This window comes from Heteronotia binoei, chromosome 21 (genome assembly GCF_032191835.1).
Source record: "Heteronotia binoei isolate CCM8104 ecotype False Entrance Well chromosome 21, APGP_CSIRO_Hbin_v1, whole genome shotgun sequence".
Lineage (NCBI taxonomy): Eukaryota > Metazoa > Chordata > Lepidosauria > Squamata > Gekkonidae > Heteronotia > Heteronotia binoei.
The window spans coordinates 139,142,577-139,161,732 of record NC_083243.1 but is presented as its reverse complement, the minus strand read 5'-3'; the positions used below and the strand labels follow the sequence as shown (position 1 = coordinate 139,161,732).

Sequence of the window (19,156 nt, the reverse complement as noted above, 5' to 3'; positions counted from 1 at the left end):
CTCATGTCACCCTTGGCCAGTCTCACAGAACCTGAACTGAGAGTGGGTTTTTTTACAAACCTAACTCACTGCACTGTACCCTGAACCAACAGGTGCCCTGACTTCTTTTTAAAAAACCCTCCCACCAAAGCTTGTTTATTTGTTTTTTTTTTGGTCCCTAACCTGTCCTTCTTTGGGTTGGGGTAGTAGTACTCTGGTAAAGTTTAGGAGACTAGGTGATCCTGCCTCTACCTGGCTGCAGTTTTTAAAAGGCTACCTTGAGATGAAGGCAATCCTTGTTATATCCTTCTAGTTAAACTTCTCCTAACTAGATCCTGGGACAAACCTGATTTCCTTGCAAACTAGAAATCAGGTGTCCCCTATAACTAGAGAGAAGCTGTGGTTTACCCTATGGAAATCTAAGGATGCACCGGCTTTCAGTGGCTGAAAGCAAGATGCACTGCAACCCTAGTCTCTTTAAAAGGGAGCCTGATGTGGCCTATTAGTCACGCTGCCTTTTATGAGAAACCTAAAGACTTTTTAAAGCACCCCTATCTGGCCTACTTAAATTGTGAAAGGAGATAAAGCCCTAAACTGGATTAATTTTGTTTTAAATTTCAAAAAAACACGATCCCTAAAAACACCCTTATTAGTGGGGCAGCCTATTTAGTGGCCCTAGCCAAACCGAGAGCACACTCAGATTCCCAAAATCACTCTATAACAACAAGAAAGTGACCCAGCCCACACACACCCTCGCCAACCCCCACACCAACCAGAGGTAATTTTAAAAAACCAAAACAAAACCAGCAGAATCACAAAAGGCCAAGCAAACCAACTCAAGTGTTTAAAAAGTGGCCTTTCACCAATAAGAAAAATTAAGCCAAATCAGTCAACAACACCCCCCCCACACCCCCAAACCAGGAAAAGTGACAACAGGAAAAAAAGGCCAAGAAAAGCAACTCAAGATTTTAAAAAGTGGCCTTTCACCAATAAGAAAAATTAAGCCAAATCAGTCAACAACACCCCCCCAGCCCCCACCCCCAAACCAAGAAAAGTGACAACAGGAAAAAAAGGCCAAGCAAAGCAACTCAAGATTTTAAAAAGTGGCCTTTCACCAATAAGAAAACTCAGGCCAAATCAGTCAATAACAACACCCCCACCCCTAAAACCAGAACCAGAAAAGGGGGGCAAAAGTGGCCTTTTAAACAATGAAAATTAGGCCAAACAGCACCCCCCAAATAACCTGAAGATAAAAGTAACACAGCAGCAACACAACACAGCAGCAACAAACAATGAAACAGTAAAAAACTCAACGTTTAATAATACAGGAACTCCCCCCCCCCCAAAAAAAAACCCCTTCACCCTAACCCCAAGAAATACAAGCCACCCAAATCAGGAGAAGTAAAAGGACACTGCACTTTAAAAAGTCCTCTCACTAAATTAAGATATGGGCAAATTAGCAAAACCCCCACACCCCAGGCCCCAACCCCCAGCAGAACCTAACCCCAACCCCAAATAGGCTACCCTACCCACCCAGTACTCACCCACCCAAATCTGGACAAGTAAAGGGACTCTAGTCCTTTTACCAACAAAAACTAAAACAAGAACCCCAAAACTGTCTTACCTTTTTTTCTCTGAGTCCAGGGAAGTAAGGCTGAGTGAGAGAGCAGCAGGCAGCAGCAACTGAAGCCAAGGGCCAGCCACCAGCAGCAGCACAATCTCTCTCACACACACCAAGCCACACACCAACACAGCAATGGAGGAGTCCAGCAGGAAGACTCCTTAAAAAGGTTCTCTGGCCCTACAGAGAGCAATTTCAAAAAATAGCACTGCTCTCTGATTGGCCAGACAACAGTGCTTACTTGGATACCCAAGTAAGCAAAAGATCAAAAATAACAACAATGTAGCTGATGGCTGGGCCATCAGCTACACAACAGCCCTGCAAAGCATGCATTTGCAATGCATTTTGCAAATGCATGCTTTGGATTGGCTGCTGGGGCTCCTCTTCCCCCTCCCCCCTCCCTGATCCCAGGGAGGCTATAGGAGAGGCGGGAAGAGGCCACTAAAGGCGGGAAAGCAGCTCCTTTGAGGCTGCAGAAGCCATTCCCGCCTTTTGCTTTGACACAGCTTTGACAGCCGTATACTTCCGAATAGCTATTCGGAAGCATACGGCGAGCCGTATTCGGCTGCCGCATAATAGGCAGCAATGGGAATCGGCTACAGCCGATTCCGAATACAGCCGAATCAGTGTTGATTCGGGCAAAGTTTTCTAAGCGACTCCTCCAAGATTATGGAGATGGAGGAGCCCGAGTCCAGCTCCATTAGGCATGGAGCGCCCTCGATAGAGACCGACACTCTGATCTTGTCGGGGGTGGTGAGGGGCAAGTTCATTACCTGCAGGCTCGTTGATGCGGTCGAGTATGCCTCCGTCGAGTCGTGGTTGGTGGACTGGCGCCTGCGGGTCACTTTCGGCTCGGCAAGCTCACACTATGTGGCCCACTCTCCCACAGTTCCTGCAGTCCATGTTCCAATAGGGGCAGTCCTGTCTCTCGTGTGGATCCCCACAGCTGGCGCACTTGGTGTTGGCTGGTCTCTCCGTTGCTCGTGGTCTCGCGGCCGCCCTTGGGCGACAGAGCTGGTTTGCCTCCTCCTCCTCTGGGTTGGTCGGTGCCATTTCTTCCTGGTGGACGGCTTCTGCTCGCGGGTTGTTGTAGCCTTTGGTGGCTCTCTCAAACGAGATGGCTTTGTTGAAGGCGCTCTGTAGGGTGAGCTTCTCTTTCGCAAAAAGCTTTTGCTGTAGCCTTTCGTCTCGAAGGCCCCAAACAAATTGATCCCTCAAGGCTTCGTCCAGCTTGTCGAAGTTGCAGTTTCCCGCGATTTGGTGGAGGGCGGCTAGGTAGACTGCGACTGTCTCTCCCGGCCCTTGATCTCTCCTGTGGAAGAGACATCAGTGGGCAATGAGGGATGGCTGGGGCAAGAAGTGCCCGGTCAGGAGTCTGACTATCTCCTCGTACATTTTCTCCGTGAGCTTCGCGGGAGCCGAGAGACCCTTGGCGATCTCGAAGGTGGCCTCTCCGCAGACACTCAGAAGCACGTCTCTCTTACGGCTGTCGTCCGTGATCAGGTTCGCTCTTAGGTAGCAGTCGACCCGCTCCATGTAGGTCTCCCACTTATTGGGGTTGGCCGGGTTGAACTCTGCAAGATGGCCCGTCGTCACGCTCGGGTTCACCATGGTGGCGGCAGCGGGCTCTTCAGTCTCCCTGGACTGAGTGCCTTCCTCGTCTCCAGCCAGGTCAGCAAAGTTCACTGCGTAAGTTACCTGGCTAGAATCCCATCCTCGTCGCCACTGTAATGTACTGAGTGATGAGACGTGTTGAAGGCAACATACTTTATTAGCAAGTACATCACAAGAGGGAGAATGGCGGGCCGGGTCGCAATTATATACATGCCCTGGAACAACCCTCCGTTAGACCAGGTCCAATCCTTGTCAGTTAAACTTCCCGCCACAGATCTTGATTGGCGGTGCGTATTAGCGAGCTACATCCGGGGACCAGTGGGGTTCCACTGGTCGCCTCTGTAGCGTGCGCTGTGCTGTACATAGAGATTTGAATGCAGGACATAACAGTAACTATTGAAGTGATCAGGTCTCTGTTGTGAATTTATTCTTTTTACTGTTATCAGTGATAAGGGCACACTGTTATGGTCCTGTATGATGACAGTCCAGAGTTTTTGCTATTGTATACAGTTGCAGTCCTATGCTCCCCAGCAGCAAAGCAAAAAGGACAATAGCAGCTGTAGAAAGGAGAGTTGGGACAGTATGAACACCCACTCCAAGCAGTTCCATGGCAGCTCATTCACCCATTGTGATGCTTGCTTACTATACATGGAAAATGTTAATTGGTAGACACACAAGGCCAAAATGTAGCTATCAAATGCATCTGCAACTCCTTCTGTAGACAATGCACGTTTCCTGCAAAGAGGAGCTCAAAGAAATTTGCTCTATATAGGCAAGTAGTTATTTGGGTAGCAGCCAAAACTCACAGCTACAGAGCGTAGGACTTTCCTCATACAGGACTTTGTGTCTTCTGAGAATTCAAACATAGCTAGCAGTGGGCAAATGAGTGAGGCTTACATCTCTGAGAGTGCCATCTCCTTATTTGTACTGTGGTATAATTATGAATACCTCTAAGATTATTGTAATTAGTGTTGTTCTGAGGATTACAGTTCTGTAATCTAAATAATGTTGAATAAAATACTAATGAGAGCCATGAAGACATCATTTTCTTCAGTTTGTCTTTGCTGCATGTAATATTAGAGCAGGACTAAAAATAGATGAATATCGAGTACTTACTGAACTCTTTTAAGCCTCCCAAGGAATTAGGGTATTTTTGACCCCAGAGACAGGAAACAACCTCCTGTTATGCCTTCTCCTCAGTGACCTGTGGTACCCTGAAGTCACTCTCTCTCCTCCCCACTACCTTTCTTTTTTTTTAATTTTGAGTTTCATCAGAAGGGAAAATGAGGTCAATCTGGCCCTGATAGACTTGGCTTGAAAATGAAAGCATTGTGCATGATCGTAATTTGGGGTTCTGTAGACCCCCCAAAAATTGAAAAAATGCTTTTAGCACTGTTCCCATGCTTAAATAGATGGACCAACACCTGTTATCTCCATTTTATACAAAGGTGGAGCAAACAGTGAAAATCTTTTTCTCATAATTTATAGATTTTTTTTTTTGCTTTGAGGATTTAGAACACTTTTGGAATTGGGGGTTGCAGTGACCCCAAGGGAAAGCAGTCTTTGCCACCTGAATTGTTGAGTTTATAGTAAGAGCAGGTAGAATCCCTGTGTTTGTGCTCTGTAAAAGCTTCCTTCATGCCCATTGCCTCATAGAAAAGCTCAAATTGAACTGCATTGCACTTTTGGAAATGGATTCATTCTAGACCCTATTGCAAGACCAAGCCAGGACATGTCTAGAAGCATCCTCTGAACCTCACATTTTCCATACTTGAAGGAGCCATGAAGCCTGGAACTTAAGATGATCCCTGGCCATCTGCTTACTGAGCTAATTGGTTTCCTTTGTCCTTCAGATTTTGCACACCTCGGGGTGTGATCTCCTCACCTTTACATATCTGGGGATCGAGGAAGTATTCTAGATTACCCCAGCCACCTGTCCACTGAACTTTTCACCTTCAGTTTCCCCAATTCTCTGAGTCACCTTTTCAACTTTAGATGGGGGGGGGGGGGTGTGAAAGATTGAAATGACAATCTAAGGAGGTGTGACATTCTTGCACAGCCACTTGCACTTCTACCTTGGCACACCAATACTGCATTTCATTGAGGTTTTGCCTAGGCTTGAAATTCAGAACTGTATTGAGCAATGAAAGAATTGGCAGCCCCAGGTACTTCTCAGTCCTTTGAAGCAGAAATTTATGGTTTCCCAACTGTGTCTTCTGCTTTAAAAATGGTGGGGTCAATTTGGCCCCATTTACATGTCTGTGGTTTTTGGATGCATTCAATGAGGGGTATTTCTGACCCCAATTCCAAATTTGTCCTTTGTCCTGCATTTCTGAGGGAAGTTATTCTTGAGGCCTGATTTTTTTCTTAGTAGCTAATGCCATGACTGAGAGAGCTATCAGGTTTCCATGGCTTTTCACTGACCCCTATGCTAAAGTAATAAAGTAATACCGATTTTTGCACCTTGGGAGGATTAAGAAGTTCACATAACTGCTGTGAAAAATATTCTGCAATTATCTTGATATTAGGGGTTTTGTTGTTTTTGGTAAGGCTTCTTAAAAATTCTCCTTTTGACAAAAATTGCTGTATAAGTATAGATACTTCACTGTCTTGTTTCCTGTTTAGGAGGAAGATAAACCAGGAGATTACTTTAAGAAATGTGTAAGAATGGAAGGGGCTAATAAACCAGGGCTATTTCCACATCATACTTCTGTCTGGGCATTAATTCCTTTTTAAACGAGTGTTCCTTCAACCTCACGCACTTTTCCCTGCAGTCAGATGACAGCTTTAGGGACTGTGGCCTTTTCCGTCTACACAGCTTTCTCAAGCTGAAACAGTTGTCTCTGGGGGTATTATTTGTTCAGCTGGAGGGCAGCAGCCCTGCAATGGCTTTTATCACCTTTGGCTGATCAGGCGGGGAGTTCCCTAACTTTTCCTCCTGCAACTTGGCGACAGTAATCTATGCAGTGGTCATCTCCAGACTGGATTACTGTAATTCACTTTATGCAGGGGTGCCCTTGAATTTGGCCCAGAAACTTCAGTTGGTGCAAAATGTAGCAGCCTGCTTCCTGTCTGGGATGTCTTTGTAGGCACCCATACAGCCAGGGCTTCACCAGCTGCATTGGTTGCCAGTTGAGTACCACATTAGGTTCAAAGTTATGGTATTAACCTTTAAGGCCCTATGTAGTCAGGGACCAATATATCTGCAGAACTGTCTCTCCCAATATGCTCCCTGGAGAGTCTTATGATCTGCAAACACTTACTGATAATCCCCGGCCCAAAAGACACGTGCCTAACCTTGAAAAGAACATTTTTGGTGCTGGCTCCAGCCTGGTGAAACAAGCTCCCAATTCAGCTCGGCCCTGCAGGACTTACTGCAATTCCACAGGGCCTGTAAAATGGAGCTGTGCCTCTAGGCCTTTGGTTGAAGCAGCAGGATTCTCATTATATCTGACCTCCCTTGTTCTAAGCAGCCCCACCCCCAAGCAGCAGTCAACGCTATTTGCTGTACTCATTTGTATCTAGGGTTGCCAAGTCCAATTCAAGAAATATCTGGGGACTTTGGGGGTGGAGCCAGGAGACATTGGGGTGGAGCCAGGAACAAGGGTGTGACAAGCATAATTGAACTCCAAAGGAGTTCTGGCCATCACATTTAAAGGGCCAGCACACCTTTTTAAATGTCTTCCTTCCATAGGAAATAATGAAGGATAGAGGCACCTTCTTTGGGGGCTCATAGAATTGGACCCCTTGGTCTAATCATTTTGAATTCGGGGGGTACTTTGGGGAGAGGCACTAGATACTATACTGAAAATTTGGTGCCTCTACCTCAAAAAACAGCCCCCCCCCGAGCCCCCGAAACCTCCAGATCAATTTCCCATTATACCCTATGAGAATCGATCTCCACATAGGGAATAATGAAGTGCTCAGCAGAAGTTTCCCTCCCCCACGCTGTTTCTGGCAACTCTGAAGCAAGGGATTGACCTCTCTACTCACGAGTTGCTGCCAACTTCTTCAAAGTAACACAGACACACCAACCCAAGAGGAAGCCTTTCAATCAGAGACTGAAGCCTCCGGAGGTGGAAAGGCATGGTCCTCTGGGGGCGGGGCTTCCCCCTGCCAGCCAGCTGACTGGGGGCGGGAAGGAGCCTGGGAAAGTGGAAGAACCCCTGCTGGGACCTGGGGATTGTCAAGCCTATTTGTATCATAGGATGGGGGCTGGGCCTAGTTTGGTGTAGTGGTTAAGTGTGCGGACTCTTATCTGGGAGAACCAGGTTTGATTCCCCACTCCTCCACTTGCACCTGCTAGCATGGCCTTGGGTCAGCCATAGCTCTGGCAGAGGTTGTCCTTGAAAGGGCAGCTGCTGTGAGAGCCCTCTCCAGCCCCACCCACCTCACAGGGTGTTTGTTGTGGGGGAGGAAGGTAAAGGAGATTGTGAGCCGCTCTGAGACTCTTCGGAGTAGAGGGCGGGATATAAATCCAATATCTTCTTCTTCTTATTTCAGTGGCCCTCCTGATTTACATTCAGCTATATCCCTGAGGTTTAGGCACTACCATCTTGCCATCATGTAGGTTTAGTGTTTTTTAGATTCTAACTTAAATTATGTTAACTGTTTTTATGTGTTTGTTGGTGCATTGTACCCCACCCAGAGCCTTTTACAGAGAAGGGCAAGATAAAAATCTCATCAATAAATAGAAAGCACACACACCCATGGACTATTTCGGCTCATGAAAACAGTATAGGGGAAGATAGAAGGTCCCCTTTTCCCCTGCACCATGATCTCAATCTGAATCTGGGTGCTTGGGAAAATAAGTTCCCTACAGTTGCTGTCTGACTGCAAGGAAAGAGGGTCCCTCTGACTCAGATTATTTAAGTAACTTATTGTTTAGATTGGTCCTCAGACTTGGCCTCAAAAAATCCAAATGGTCTTATCCAAAGTATCTGTATGTTTGCCTAGGTAAGCAAATAATGGTTCCCTGGGGACATTTCTAGTCATGAAAATGATGTAGGTGAAGCTAATACTTAAGACCACAATCCTGCTATCAGTTTGATTCTTGTGTATCTAGTTCTGAGAGGCACATTGAGAGCTTTGCTTGTGGAACTCCCAATGTCATTTCCATTTGAACTTTTAGTTTGGTCCAAGAGCTTCCTAATACACAGTTCTTGGAACTCAGTAACACTGCACTTGCTTTAATAGCATGTAGCAATTTAATTTATGCTATTCTTAATACTTAAGCCTTGAATATTTGTATGCAATCTTTATTGTAATACTAATAATTTTATTATATGGCAGGTATTTAATTTTGATGTTCGCCAGTTACATTGGGCAGAGTATATGGAAAACTACTGCATGGGAACAAAGAAATATGTTTTGAATGAGGAAATGTCTGGTCTCCCAGCAGCTAGGAAACACTTGAATAAGTATGTCTTTATATTTTTTTTACTTTATTCTGTAATTTTGTATTTTTCCTGCTTTGCTTTGACTACTGTGGGCAAAGTTTAAAGTAAACAGCTACATTCTGGAAGCAAATCAGTTTAGATCACCTGTTCAACAGATTCTCTCTCTCCCTTCCTCCCCCCCCCCTAAAATAAGCATAATGTCAGAGTTTTCTATTTAAACCTTGTAGTAATCCAAGAGCCTCAGATTATTTAATTCAAGTGAGTTCTACTGAGACATTGCTATCTGAATAGGCTGATGAAATGCAAATAAGAGTTCTTTGTTTTATCATTGCTTAGTCTTTGTTTGGTTTCACCTCATTGCTGTGAAAAGGGAAGAGATTGATCCTACTAAGTACTAAGCTATGTTTTTCATCATGCAAAGACAAAATGGGGCCTTTGAGAACATATTAAGGTCAGAGTTACTTTAAAAAGTGATGTTAGTTTTCCTTTGTTCATCTGAAGCCCTACATTTTTCTCATAGTAGGAGACTGGCATTCTTCTTATAACTGTCTCTCTCTCGGCTTGACTTCGCGAACGAAGATTTAAGAAGGGTGCAGTAGTCCACGTCTGCTGCAGGCTCGCTGGTGGCTGACAAGACCAATGCGGGACAGGCAGATCCAGCCACAGTGGCTGCAGGGAAAAGTCTGATTTGGGGTTGGTGCTGTAGCAGTGCGATTCTTCCTCAGTCTCCTTTTGTCCTCAAGACCAGCTATGCGTGCGTTCTCAAAGGAAGAGACAGCCTGGTGGATGGTGTGCCTCCATGCTTTGCGATCTGAGGCTAGGTCAGACCACTGGTGATGGTTGATGCAACAGGTGCCAAGGGATTTCTTCAAGGAGTCCTTGTACCTCTTCTTTGGTGCCCCTCTATTTCGATGGCCGGTGGAAAGTTCGCCATACAGAGCAATCTTGGGAAGGCGGTGGTTTTCCATCCTAGAAATATGCCCTGCCCAGCGCAGCTGCGTCTTCAACAGCAGTGCCTCGATGCTTGTAACCTCTGCCCTCTTGAGGACTTCAGTGTTGGTCACAAAGTCACTCCAGTAGATGTTGAGGATGGTGCTAAGGCAGCGCTGATGAAAGCGCTCAAGGAGTCGCAGGTGATGACGGTACAAAACCCACGATTCGGAGCCGTAGATGAGGGTTATCATCACAACCGCTTTGTAAACATTGATCTTTGTGCCTTTTTTCAGATGCTTGTTGCTCCACACTCTTTTGTGCAGTCGGCCAAATGCACGGTTTGCCTTTTTCCAGCCTGTTGTCAATCTCCTTGTCGATCTTGGCATCTGAGGAGATGATGCACCCCAGGTAGCTGAACTGCTGGACTGTCTTCAGAACTGATTCACCCACAGTGATGCAGGGAGGGTGATAATCTTCCTGGGGTGCAGGCTGGTGGAGAACTTCTGTCTTCTTCAGACTAACTTCCAGGCCGAATAGCTTGGCAGCCTCTGCAAAGCAGGACATCATATGCTGCAGAGCTGATACTGAGTGGGAGACGAGTGCAGCATCATCAGCAAACAGTAGCTCGCGGATAAGTTTTTCCATTGTCTTGGAGTGAGCCTGTAGTCGCCTCAGGTTGAACAGGCTGCCATCGGAACTGTAACCTCACCTTAAAAACTGTAGACTCCTTTTGCTAATGTTTTGGAAATAAATTTAAAATCTTCAAATTCTGATACATTAAATAGACTGGCAGTGATGTGGGAGGTTGGGTCACATAATGCCTCAAAGAGTCTAGTAACTCATACCCTACTGTATGTGAACAAGCCTGAACCGCCTTGTCAGCAGTAGCCTTCAAATATCCCCCCCATGTGAATGGACCCTACTAAATGTGATTTCCCCTCCTCCATTTTTTCTTGGTAGGATGCATGTAGGCATTTACGTTAAAAACTCATTGAGGTTTTTACATATAGTATGTAAGGTGCACTAGCATGAATGTTCTTCCAGTTCTCCATTGATTAACATACTAGGCCATATATGAACCAGTCTTCAATTTTGAGTTCTCTATGCTGTTCATAGAAATGCCAGCCTTCAGGTGGGAATTCTCTGGAATTACAGCTCCTGTCCAAACTTTCAGAGATCAGTTCCCTCTGAAGAGAACATTGTATACCATTGAGATCCCTGTCTTCATCAGGCCCATCCTCAAATCTGCAAGAGTTTGCCAACCTGGTTCTGGTAACTCAAATTTCCCAAGCAAAACCAAGTAAGAACCACAGTTTGAAATTGTTGGTAAACAATGGGAAACTGTGTAGCACAATAATACTATGTCAATAAGGAACAATTATGACAACAATTTCTGTATCCAACCTCTAGTATATTGTAATCAAGAAAATAAATGTAGCTGACAAATAGGCACTGTCCATAAGATTAAACAAATAATAGTGCACACAATATCAGTACACAGTCCAAGTACTATTTTCAAAATTATCCTGAAGTGGATCATTGAAGAATAAAGGAATGGATGCTGCAGGCAAATCAAGAAGCTCAGGAGCAGTTTTGGTAAAGACACCTTCTTCAACTTTTAGGCTCCACCTGCAGCCATTACAATCATGAATATCTGTTGGCTGTGGAAGCTCCAGTCTATAGTCATTCAAGTAGCTTCTTCCCCAGCTACACTTATTTTCTTGATTACAATATACTAGAGGTTGAATCCAAATTTCCCCCAATCCTCCACCACCCTCCACCTGAACCTGGCAACCCTGCAGTTTAGTAAGTTTCTATGAATAATATTAAACTTCTAGTAGATTAGACTTTACCTTCTGCCCCCTCTGAGGGAGGGCTAATTATAGGTAACTTCAAATTGCATAATGCAAACAGACTTTGAACCTGTTGAGACTTTTTAAAAAGCTATTTTATGCTCCTGGCCTAGTTCTTTTCTTTTTTTAAGCTGGAGTTTTAATTGCTGAATTTTATGATTGCGGTCTTTATATAGTTTTACTCCAACCAAGTGTATTGAGCAGGTTCTCTGGATATGAGGGGTAGAAATTTTCAATGGCCCATCCAGTCCAACACTCTGTATTACACAGTGGCCAAAAAATGTGTGTATGTGTGTGTGTGTGTGTATATACACACACACACACACACTGTGGCTAATAGCCACTGATGGACCTCTGCTCCATATTTTTATCTAACCCCCTCCTGAAGCTGGCTATGCTTGTAGCCGCCACCACCTGCTGTGGAAGTGAATTCCACATGTTAATCACTCTTTGGGTGAAGAAGTACCTTCTTTTATCCGTTCTAACCCGACTGCTCAGCAATTTCATTGAATGCCCACGAGTTCTTGTATTGTGAGAAAGGGAGAAAAGTACTTCTTTCTCTACCTTCTCCATCCCATGCATAATCTTGTAAACCTCTATCATGTCACCCTGCAGTCGACGTTTCTCCAAGCTAAAGAGCCTCAAGCGTTTTAACCTTTCTTCATAAGAAAAGTGTTCCAAACCTTTAATCATTCTAGTTGCCCTTTTCTGCACTTTTTCCAGTGCTATAATATCCTTTTTGAGGTGCGGTGACCAGAATTGCACACAGTATTCCATTGATTTATGCAGGGGTATTATGATACTGGCTGATTTGTTTTCAATTCCCTTCCTAATAATTCCCAGCATGGCGTTGGCCTTTTTTATCATACTCTCCTTAGCTCCTTGTAATAACTGTGCCACAAAATTGTGTATCAGCTGGAGTCTTCCAGTTGACTTCAAGGGGACACCTGTCATGAGCCCTGACAAAGAGGAGCTGGAAGGATTTAACAGACCTGGAAGAGTTGCCAGCCAGTTCCTCAGCTGAACAAACAGCAGCTGGCCCATCAATCACTCCCCAGGCACCAGTGTCACCTGTTGACGATCAATCTCCTCCAAGCTCTCCTCCTCCCATGTCAAGAGTTTGAAGCAGGCTCCAGAAAGAACTTTCAGAGTGAAGACATGAGGCACGCCGATGCTTCAGATCTCTCAGTTCTAGCAGAGTCACTGCCACCCAGGGAGCAGGCTGATTGAGACTCCTCTATAGCTCCCCCCCAGGACTTGATAGCCTTGTGGAAGCAACAAGTCTATTCTCTGGCTTGCATCCATGCTCCTTCCTGATTCCTGATCCTGACCTGCTTGATTTCCTTGACACCCTGACCTTTTGGCTTTTGGACATTGACTTCTGATTCCGGTTTGTGATTCTGCATTGGTGACCTGGCTCCTGCTTGACTTCCTGGACTTTGACCTTGGACTGGCTTTGAACTCCTGCCTGCCTGCACCCTGAGAATGTGACAAGACCTGAGAAGAAACAGTACCATGTAATGGTTATAGTGTTGGACTAGGATCTGAGAGACCCAGGTTCAAATCCCCACTTTTGAACCAGTCATTCACACTCAATCTATCTTACCTCATAGGGTTGTTGTGAGAATAAAATGGAGGCGAAGAAACTGATGTAAATTGTTTTGAATCCTCAGTGGGGAGAAAGACGGGGTATAAATGAAACTTAAGTATAGCTCAGTCCAGTAGTTTAGTCTTACTGTTACCATGACATGGATCCAGGTGTCCAGATCAGCTAAGTCAAGGCTATCTTCCAGGCTAAACTAAGTTGGAAGAAAACATTTTTTGTGGCTGCATTAGATTGCTTCTCCAGCCATAATACTTGGCCAACTTTTTAACTCCTGGACTCTTGACCAAGGCAGCAAGGGTCAGCAGGACCCCATTGAAAATGGAAAATATGTTGTCCTTCAAGACTTTGAACTTCCCAGATAACATTACCTCCATTTTGTCTGAGTTCAGTTTCAATTAGTTCACTTTCAGCCATTTAACCATCACAGTCAGGCAGCAACTGAAGACTTCTATCGCGTCACCAGGAATTTTCAATACATACGAGCTGGGTGTTGGCATATTAATGGCAATTCTGAAACTATGAATGATAAGATCACACCCTGTGGAACCCCATAGTATAAGACCCACTCTGATCAGTAGTTTCTTGTGACAACCCTTTGGGTCTGGTCTGTAAGGAATGATTAAACCAATCCAAAACACATTTCTGATACTTACTAATGCTTCCATATTTCAACAAGAATGGCATGTTCTACTGTATCAATGACAGCAGATGAATTCAGTAGGAGCAGCCTTGAGGCATAGTTTGGTGTAGTGGTTAAGTGTGCGGACTCTTATTTGGAAGAACCAGGTTTGATTACCCACTCCTCCACTTGCAGCTGCTGGAATGGCCTTGGGTCAGCCATAGCTCTCGTAAGAGTTGTCCTTGAAAGGGCAGCTTTTGGGAGAGAGCTCTCAGCCCCACCCACCTCACAGGGTGTCTGTTGTGGGGAAAGAAGATAAAGGAGACTGTAAGCCGCTCTGAGACTCTGATTCAGAGAGAAGAGCAGGGTATAAATCTGCAGTCTTCTTCTTCTTTGTCTATATTCAGACAGAGATCATCAGCTGAGGTCTCCAGTACCATCTCTGTTCCATAGCCCAGACTGAAAAAGTGCAGACCATGAGTTATCCAAGAAGGCCTTGAATTGATCCACATCACTCTCTCATTCACCTTTCCCAGGGCAGTAATTGGTCATGTTACTTTTCTGCAGGGACAGTTTTTAAAGTAGTGGTCAGATTAACTGCCTCTTTGGGTTGTTGAGGGAATAGACTATCTGAACCATGTTCCAACTGGTATCCAATTCAGAATGTGTTTTGAGATATTTTTATCTACAGAACATCGTGGAATCCAGTAGGATTCATGAGTCATGGGTGTGAACCATTTTAACTGGGGACCCTCTCCTGCAAGGTGTCACTTTCACCTTTGTCTTAATTGGATAGTGGTTCAGGATGAATTTCCAACCCTGACGCTAGACCTTCCTTCAGAGGAATCAGTGCAGAAAATTTAAGTTCAGGATATGACCTCATTCATGTGTTAGGCCTAGGGTTGCTGAGAGCTACCATGGGCCCATCATATGACCCTGATACAGACCAAGAGTCTAATTTTGTAATTTTATATTTGTACATATATTCCTATGTGCACCAGTATAGGATGCACTTCTTATATGCGATGGAGTGGGCTGTAATTCACAAAAATTTCATATCACAATAAATCAATTTAAAAAATTATTTGCATACTTTCATATCATTAGCTAGCACAAAAGCAGAGGCACATTTATTATGTAGTAGTGCTGGATGAGAAGTACTGAGATCATTGGGATTAATTTTGCTGATTTATCTTCTAAAAAGACGGTGACACTTGTCATTTAAAATGAAGCTTAGTGTCTACAGTAGTGAAGTAGCATTTACAGAGGGATATTAGGTGTCCCATCAGTACAACAACCCACTAACTGAACAGTGTTTAAAATATAATTAAATCCAATTAAGCAGGGGAATTTTAACATCTGTTCCACATGTGTAACCACTAAATCAGATTAGCATTCAGTTATCATGCTTGTAAGGGAGCATCTTTTATACTTTCATAGATTGTGGGGAAATATTAACACACACACCCTTTCTCTTCATAATACTAACAAGGGTTTGCTACTATACTGCTATTAAAACGTTAAGTTGCCAACCAGGATAGGGATGAGGAACTGAGTAAGATTGAGAAATAAGGGGGGAGAGAAAAATTGAGATATATCATGAAAGGAAGAGAGTAAAGTGTGGAAAAGATGAAGAGAAATTAAGAAATGAGCAAAGGTTGTTTTTATTTTCTACTACACACTAACAGGGCTACCCTTTTGCAAGCTCTGGCTAAGCAGACAAAATTATGGTACTTGGTGGAAGAAAAGAATGAGTGGGAAATGGAAACAACCACCTTGGTAGGAGCCAGCCGCCTGGCAATGACTGTAGCAGCCATGAGCTCTGCTGGCTGATCTTGTCCTGCTACAGTGCCAGCTTGGTTGATGAGATTAGCAAGATATGCAGGTGTTTTATTTCTTTTTTAGATTTATACCCCATCCTTCTCCTGGGTCAAAGGGCTCAAGGCTGCTCACAGCATCAGTAAAAAACATACTTACAAAATAATTAAGTTATAATCTATAAAATAGAATTCTAGCATAGGCATCAAAATAAAATATAACCATTTTGCACCCAGCAACCGGTACCCCAGAAGTTGTCTAAAAATCATGATTTGAGAGAGACCCAGAGCTGGCCCTAGGCTGTCTGGCACTCTAGGCAAGGCTAGCTTCTGACACACACCCACCCCTCCGATAACATCACCAAATCATGTGAAGGGCACCCAATTTGGTACCCCAAAAGGCCACACCCTAGGCAATCGCCTAGTTTGCCTAGTGGCAGGGGTGGCCCTGGAGAAGCCCAGGGCAGCTAAACTATAAAATTCTGGGCTCACCATGTCAAGATACTTTTGCCATCAGTGTCGAAGTTTCCCAGTACAGTTGTCTACAGCACCATAGGAATTTTCTAAATACATCCACCTTGATTATTAGGCCTCTTACCTGTGGAGAAATTTAAACTCTGTGTTAAAACTGTTGTATGCCTATGTTTTATTCGCCATTCAGCATCATGTATCCTTTTCCATATTTTTCTTAATTTGCATTTTATTTATTTTCTAGGTTAAGGAACATCCGTTATGGCTTCAATACCGTGCTTGTTATTCTCATCTGGCGTATCTTCATTGCAAGATCACAAATGGCAAGAAACATCTGGTATTTTGTTGTGAGCCTGTGTTACAAGTTCCTCTCTTATTTCAGAGCCTCTAGTACTATGAGATACTGAAAAGGACAATTATAGCATTAGGACATCTATGCATATGGTGGTCTAATGGCACAAAGCCGTATAATGTACCTACTCATCTTGTCTTTTGTAAAACCATGAAATATTAGATCTGGATTGTGAAATACAGTACATGTGATGCTTAATTGTGTATTTCTGTGAAGATTATATGGCTGGTTCCGGAGCAATCTGTCATTAGGCAAATACGTAGGTTAAATATCCAACAAAACAGATTTAATATCTCTGTGTGAGGAAAACCTTTAGACCACTGACCAGTGTAACTGTGCAATTTTGGAATGCATTGAATTAAAATCTGCCTTAAAATAGTAAACTCAATTTTTATGGCAAATAAGCTTATTTAGTTAAGGTGAACCAATTATTGACATAGGTGATAGACTTATTTATTTGAGACTTTTAAATTGCAATGTCTTTGTAAATGATCGTGAATTTGGCTTTCTGTTTGTCCTTTATTGCTCTTGCCTCCTTCCTGGTGACTGTAAAGTTTACTTACTGAAATGAGACCTACCTAATTGAACCCTGCTTTTGAAAGTTTTCCTACTGATCCAGACTAACCTACAGGAGATTACTGTTGAAATAATTGGCCATGATCTAAAGGGCATATGTCCACGTTGCTACATAAACTCCCCCCAGTTGAGAAAGCAAGTCAAGCGGTGGCTTTCCTTACATTCTCTGGAATCGTAATTTATAAGAACTGACTGTATGGCCAAGAGAAGAAGTAAGCTTATTCCTAAGAATAAATACAAATGAAGGAAACACATTTTTACTAGAATTTTTCCAACGTCGTACAAGAAATCAGGAATGTCTTAATTTTTGTTCTGAGATCCAGAACATAAATTTGTTTAGGGAACACCACATCCACTCTACATACCCACAACATTTTGAAACTGAATTCTTAATTACTTTCTTCTAAGCTGTAAAGACAACATAAATAAAACTTGGCATTATTTTAAAAATGGAGGAAGATGTTAAATATTAAGTAAACATCAGTCTATTTTCTGCATGTTTAATTTGCATTCACAAGAAACATATAGGAGTCCTCAATAAAAGATGAAATATAATTCAGTAAAATTTTGTGGTACAACTTATTTGTATAAAAGTCTATAGAAACACTAACATTCCTCCTTATTTGATACAGCCAACATCCCTCTGTGGTGTGGTGGTAAACTGATCAACTTTTACTGTAGCGATTTCTTTTTATAATCACTGTCTAGGTAAATTGAGAATGATTTCTGAATAAACAATGTAAGCGTTACACAAAGCACATTTTCTATACTCAGCTGCTGTGGAAATTAAACTTCCTTGAACATGTATCTAAATTTGGAGAAAAAGCTTCCTAGTAAAAGATAATTTTTTCTCACGTAGAGCTTAAATATAATTTTAAAAGTTTTATGTGTACTCTTCCCAGAGATAGAACTGTTGTATGGTCAAGGACCACACATTAAGAAGTGTGAGAGACTGTTGTGACAGTGATGGAACGTACAATAAATTGTGGATTTTGTGAATGAAGGTGTTACAGTGGACAATATTCCTATTATGTTACAGCTGCTTCCTAACTATCCTTCTCTGTTGGACTTGAAATCATTTACTTAGAATTTGAGCATGCCTGTCGACTTTTCTTCTTTTTTTTGCACAAGGTGCCTGGAATTCTCCAACCCACCATAAACTGTGTGGGTATAGTTTAACTTGGTGAAAGAAGCATTTGTAAGATGCTTGGATGTTATTTTCACTTTCCTCAGTGTATCTTGTTCTTATTGAACTCCTCAAAAGTAATACAACTGATAAAATGCCAATGTTCATAATGCTGCTGAAGGGAATCAGTGATTAAACTAGTTATGCAATTTTCCTTGAAAGATTCTAATACCTAATGGCTGCCATCTTGGAGTCCCTGGGTTTGATTTGAATGTTTAGTTTTCCTCATACAAAGAAATAACACCATGCTGTTCTGTAGTGTTTTGGCATTCCACAAAAATTGTTGCAGTTCATATTATCATATCTTTCAAATCTGGATCTTATAGTGTTGCAGTTCATATTATCAGAATTGTTAACTAAAACAAAGGGGATCTATAATTTTGTGTGTTCTAAGAAATCTACTCATGGACTTTAAAAATAGTGAAATCTGAAGTCACAGAAGACCATTTTAAGCAGGTGATCATTCAGTAGGTCTGCCAGAGCTCAAAATTTGGGACCATAGGAAGAACATTACCCTGCGCTGGGGTTTTCTGATGTGGAAACAGATTCTGCAAAGAAAATTTTAAATGATAAACTTTTTATAAAACAGAAATATTGGGTGCCTTTGTTTGTAAACCAAAAATAAAAAGATTCCTGAATATGTTGTTTGTTGAATGTATCAAGTTGTGTAAACTGTGTAGAAGCACTAATAGAAATCATTTTGATTAAACAGGACCAGTAAAATCAGCATCCAGACATCTTGAAATGGTCTGATTTCCAGAAATGGGAAAGATACAAAATTGGTGGATCACTCCAACTATTCTTGTTACCATTAAAAGATTTTTTCCTGTCTTGAAATATTAAAACAAGTGCAAATACAGAAATACAAATTGTGAGCAAATTATTCCTTAATCAAAGAGTTAATGTTTACTGTGTATTTGAAGAGAGGTAGAGCAGCTGCTTTGCATGCAGAAGGTGTTTCAGTCTAGTTCCCAGGTTCACAGCATCTTCAGTTAACAGCTACAGAGGATATAAGTCCTGTACCTAGGACCCCAGAGAGGTGTAATTTTTTTCTCTTTTCCACTGTCTGGTTTTACTCACATCTTGATCCTGAACCTTTTTGAGAGTTCCCCCTCCTCCTCCCCCCCTAC

General features: G+C 42.9%; 1 protein-coding gene across 8 annotated transcripts in view; it reads left to right on the top strand.

Annotated features, from left to right (window-relative positions):
- Positions 1-18,889, top strand: part of FAR1 (fatty acyl-CoA reductase 1) — a 119,348-nt gene extending 100,459 nt beyond the window's left edge. For all 8 annotated transcript variants that reach the window (XM_060263142.1, XM_060263145.1, XM_060263139.1 and 5 more), the window contains exons 11-12: positions 8,507-8,634; positions 16,157-18,889. In XM_060263142.1, coding sequence (XP_060119125.1) covers positions 8,507-8,634; positions 16,157-16,319 — 291 coding nt within the window. In that variant the 3' untranslated portion in view covers positions 16,320-18,889. The remainder of the gene's footprint in view (positions 1-8,506; positions 8,635-16,156) is intronic.
- Positions 18,890-19,156: the final 267 nt, after the last annotated feature.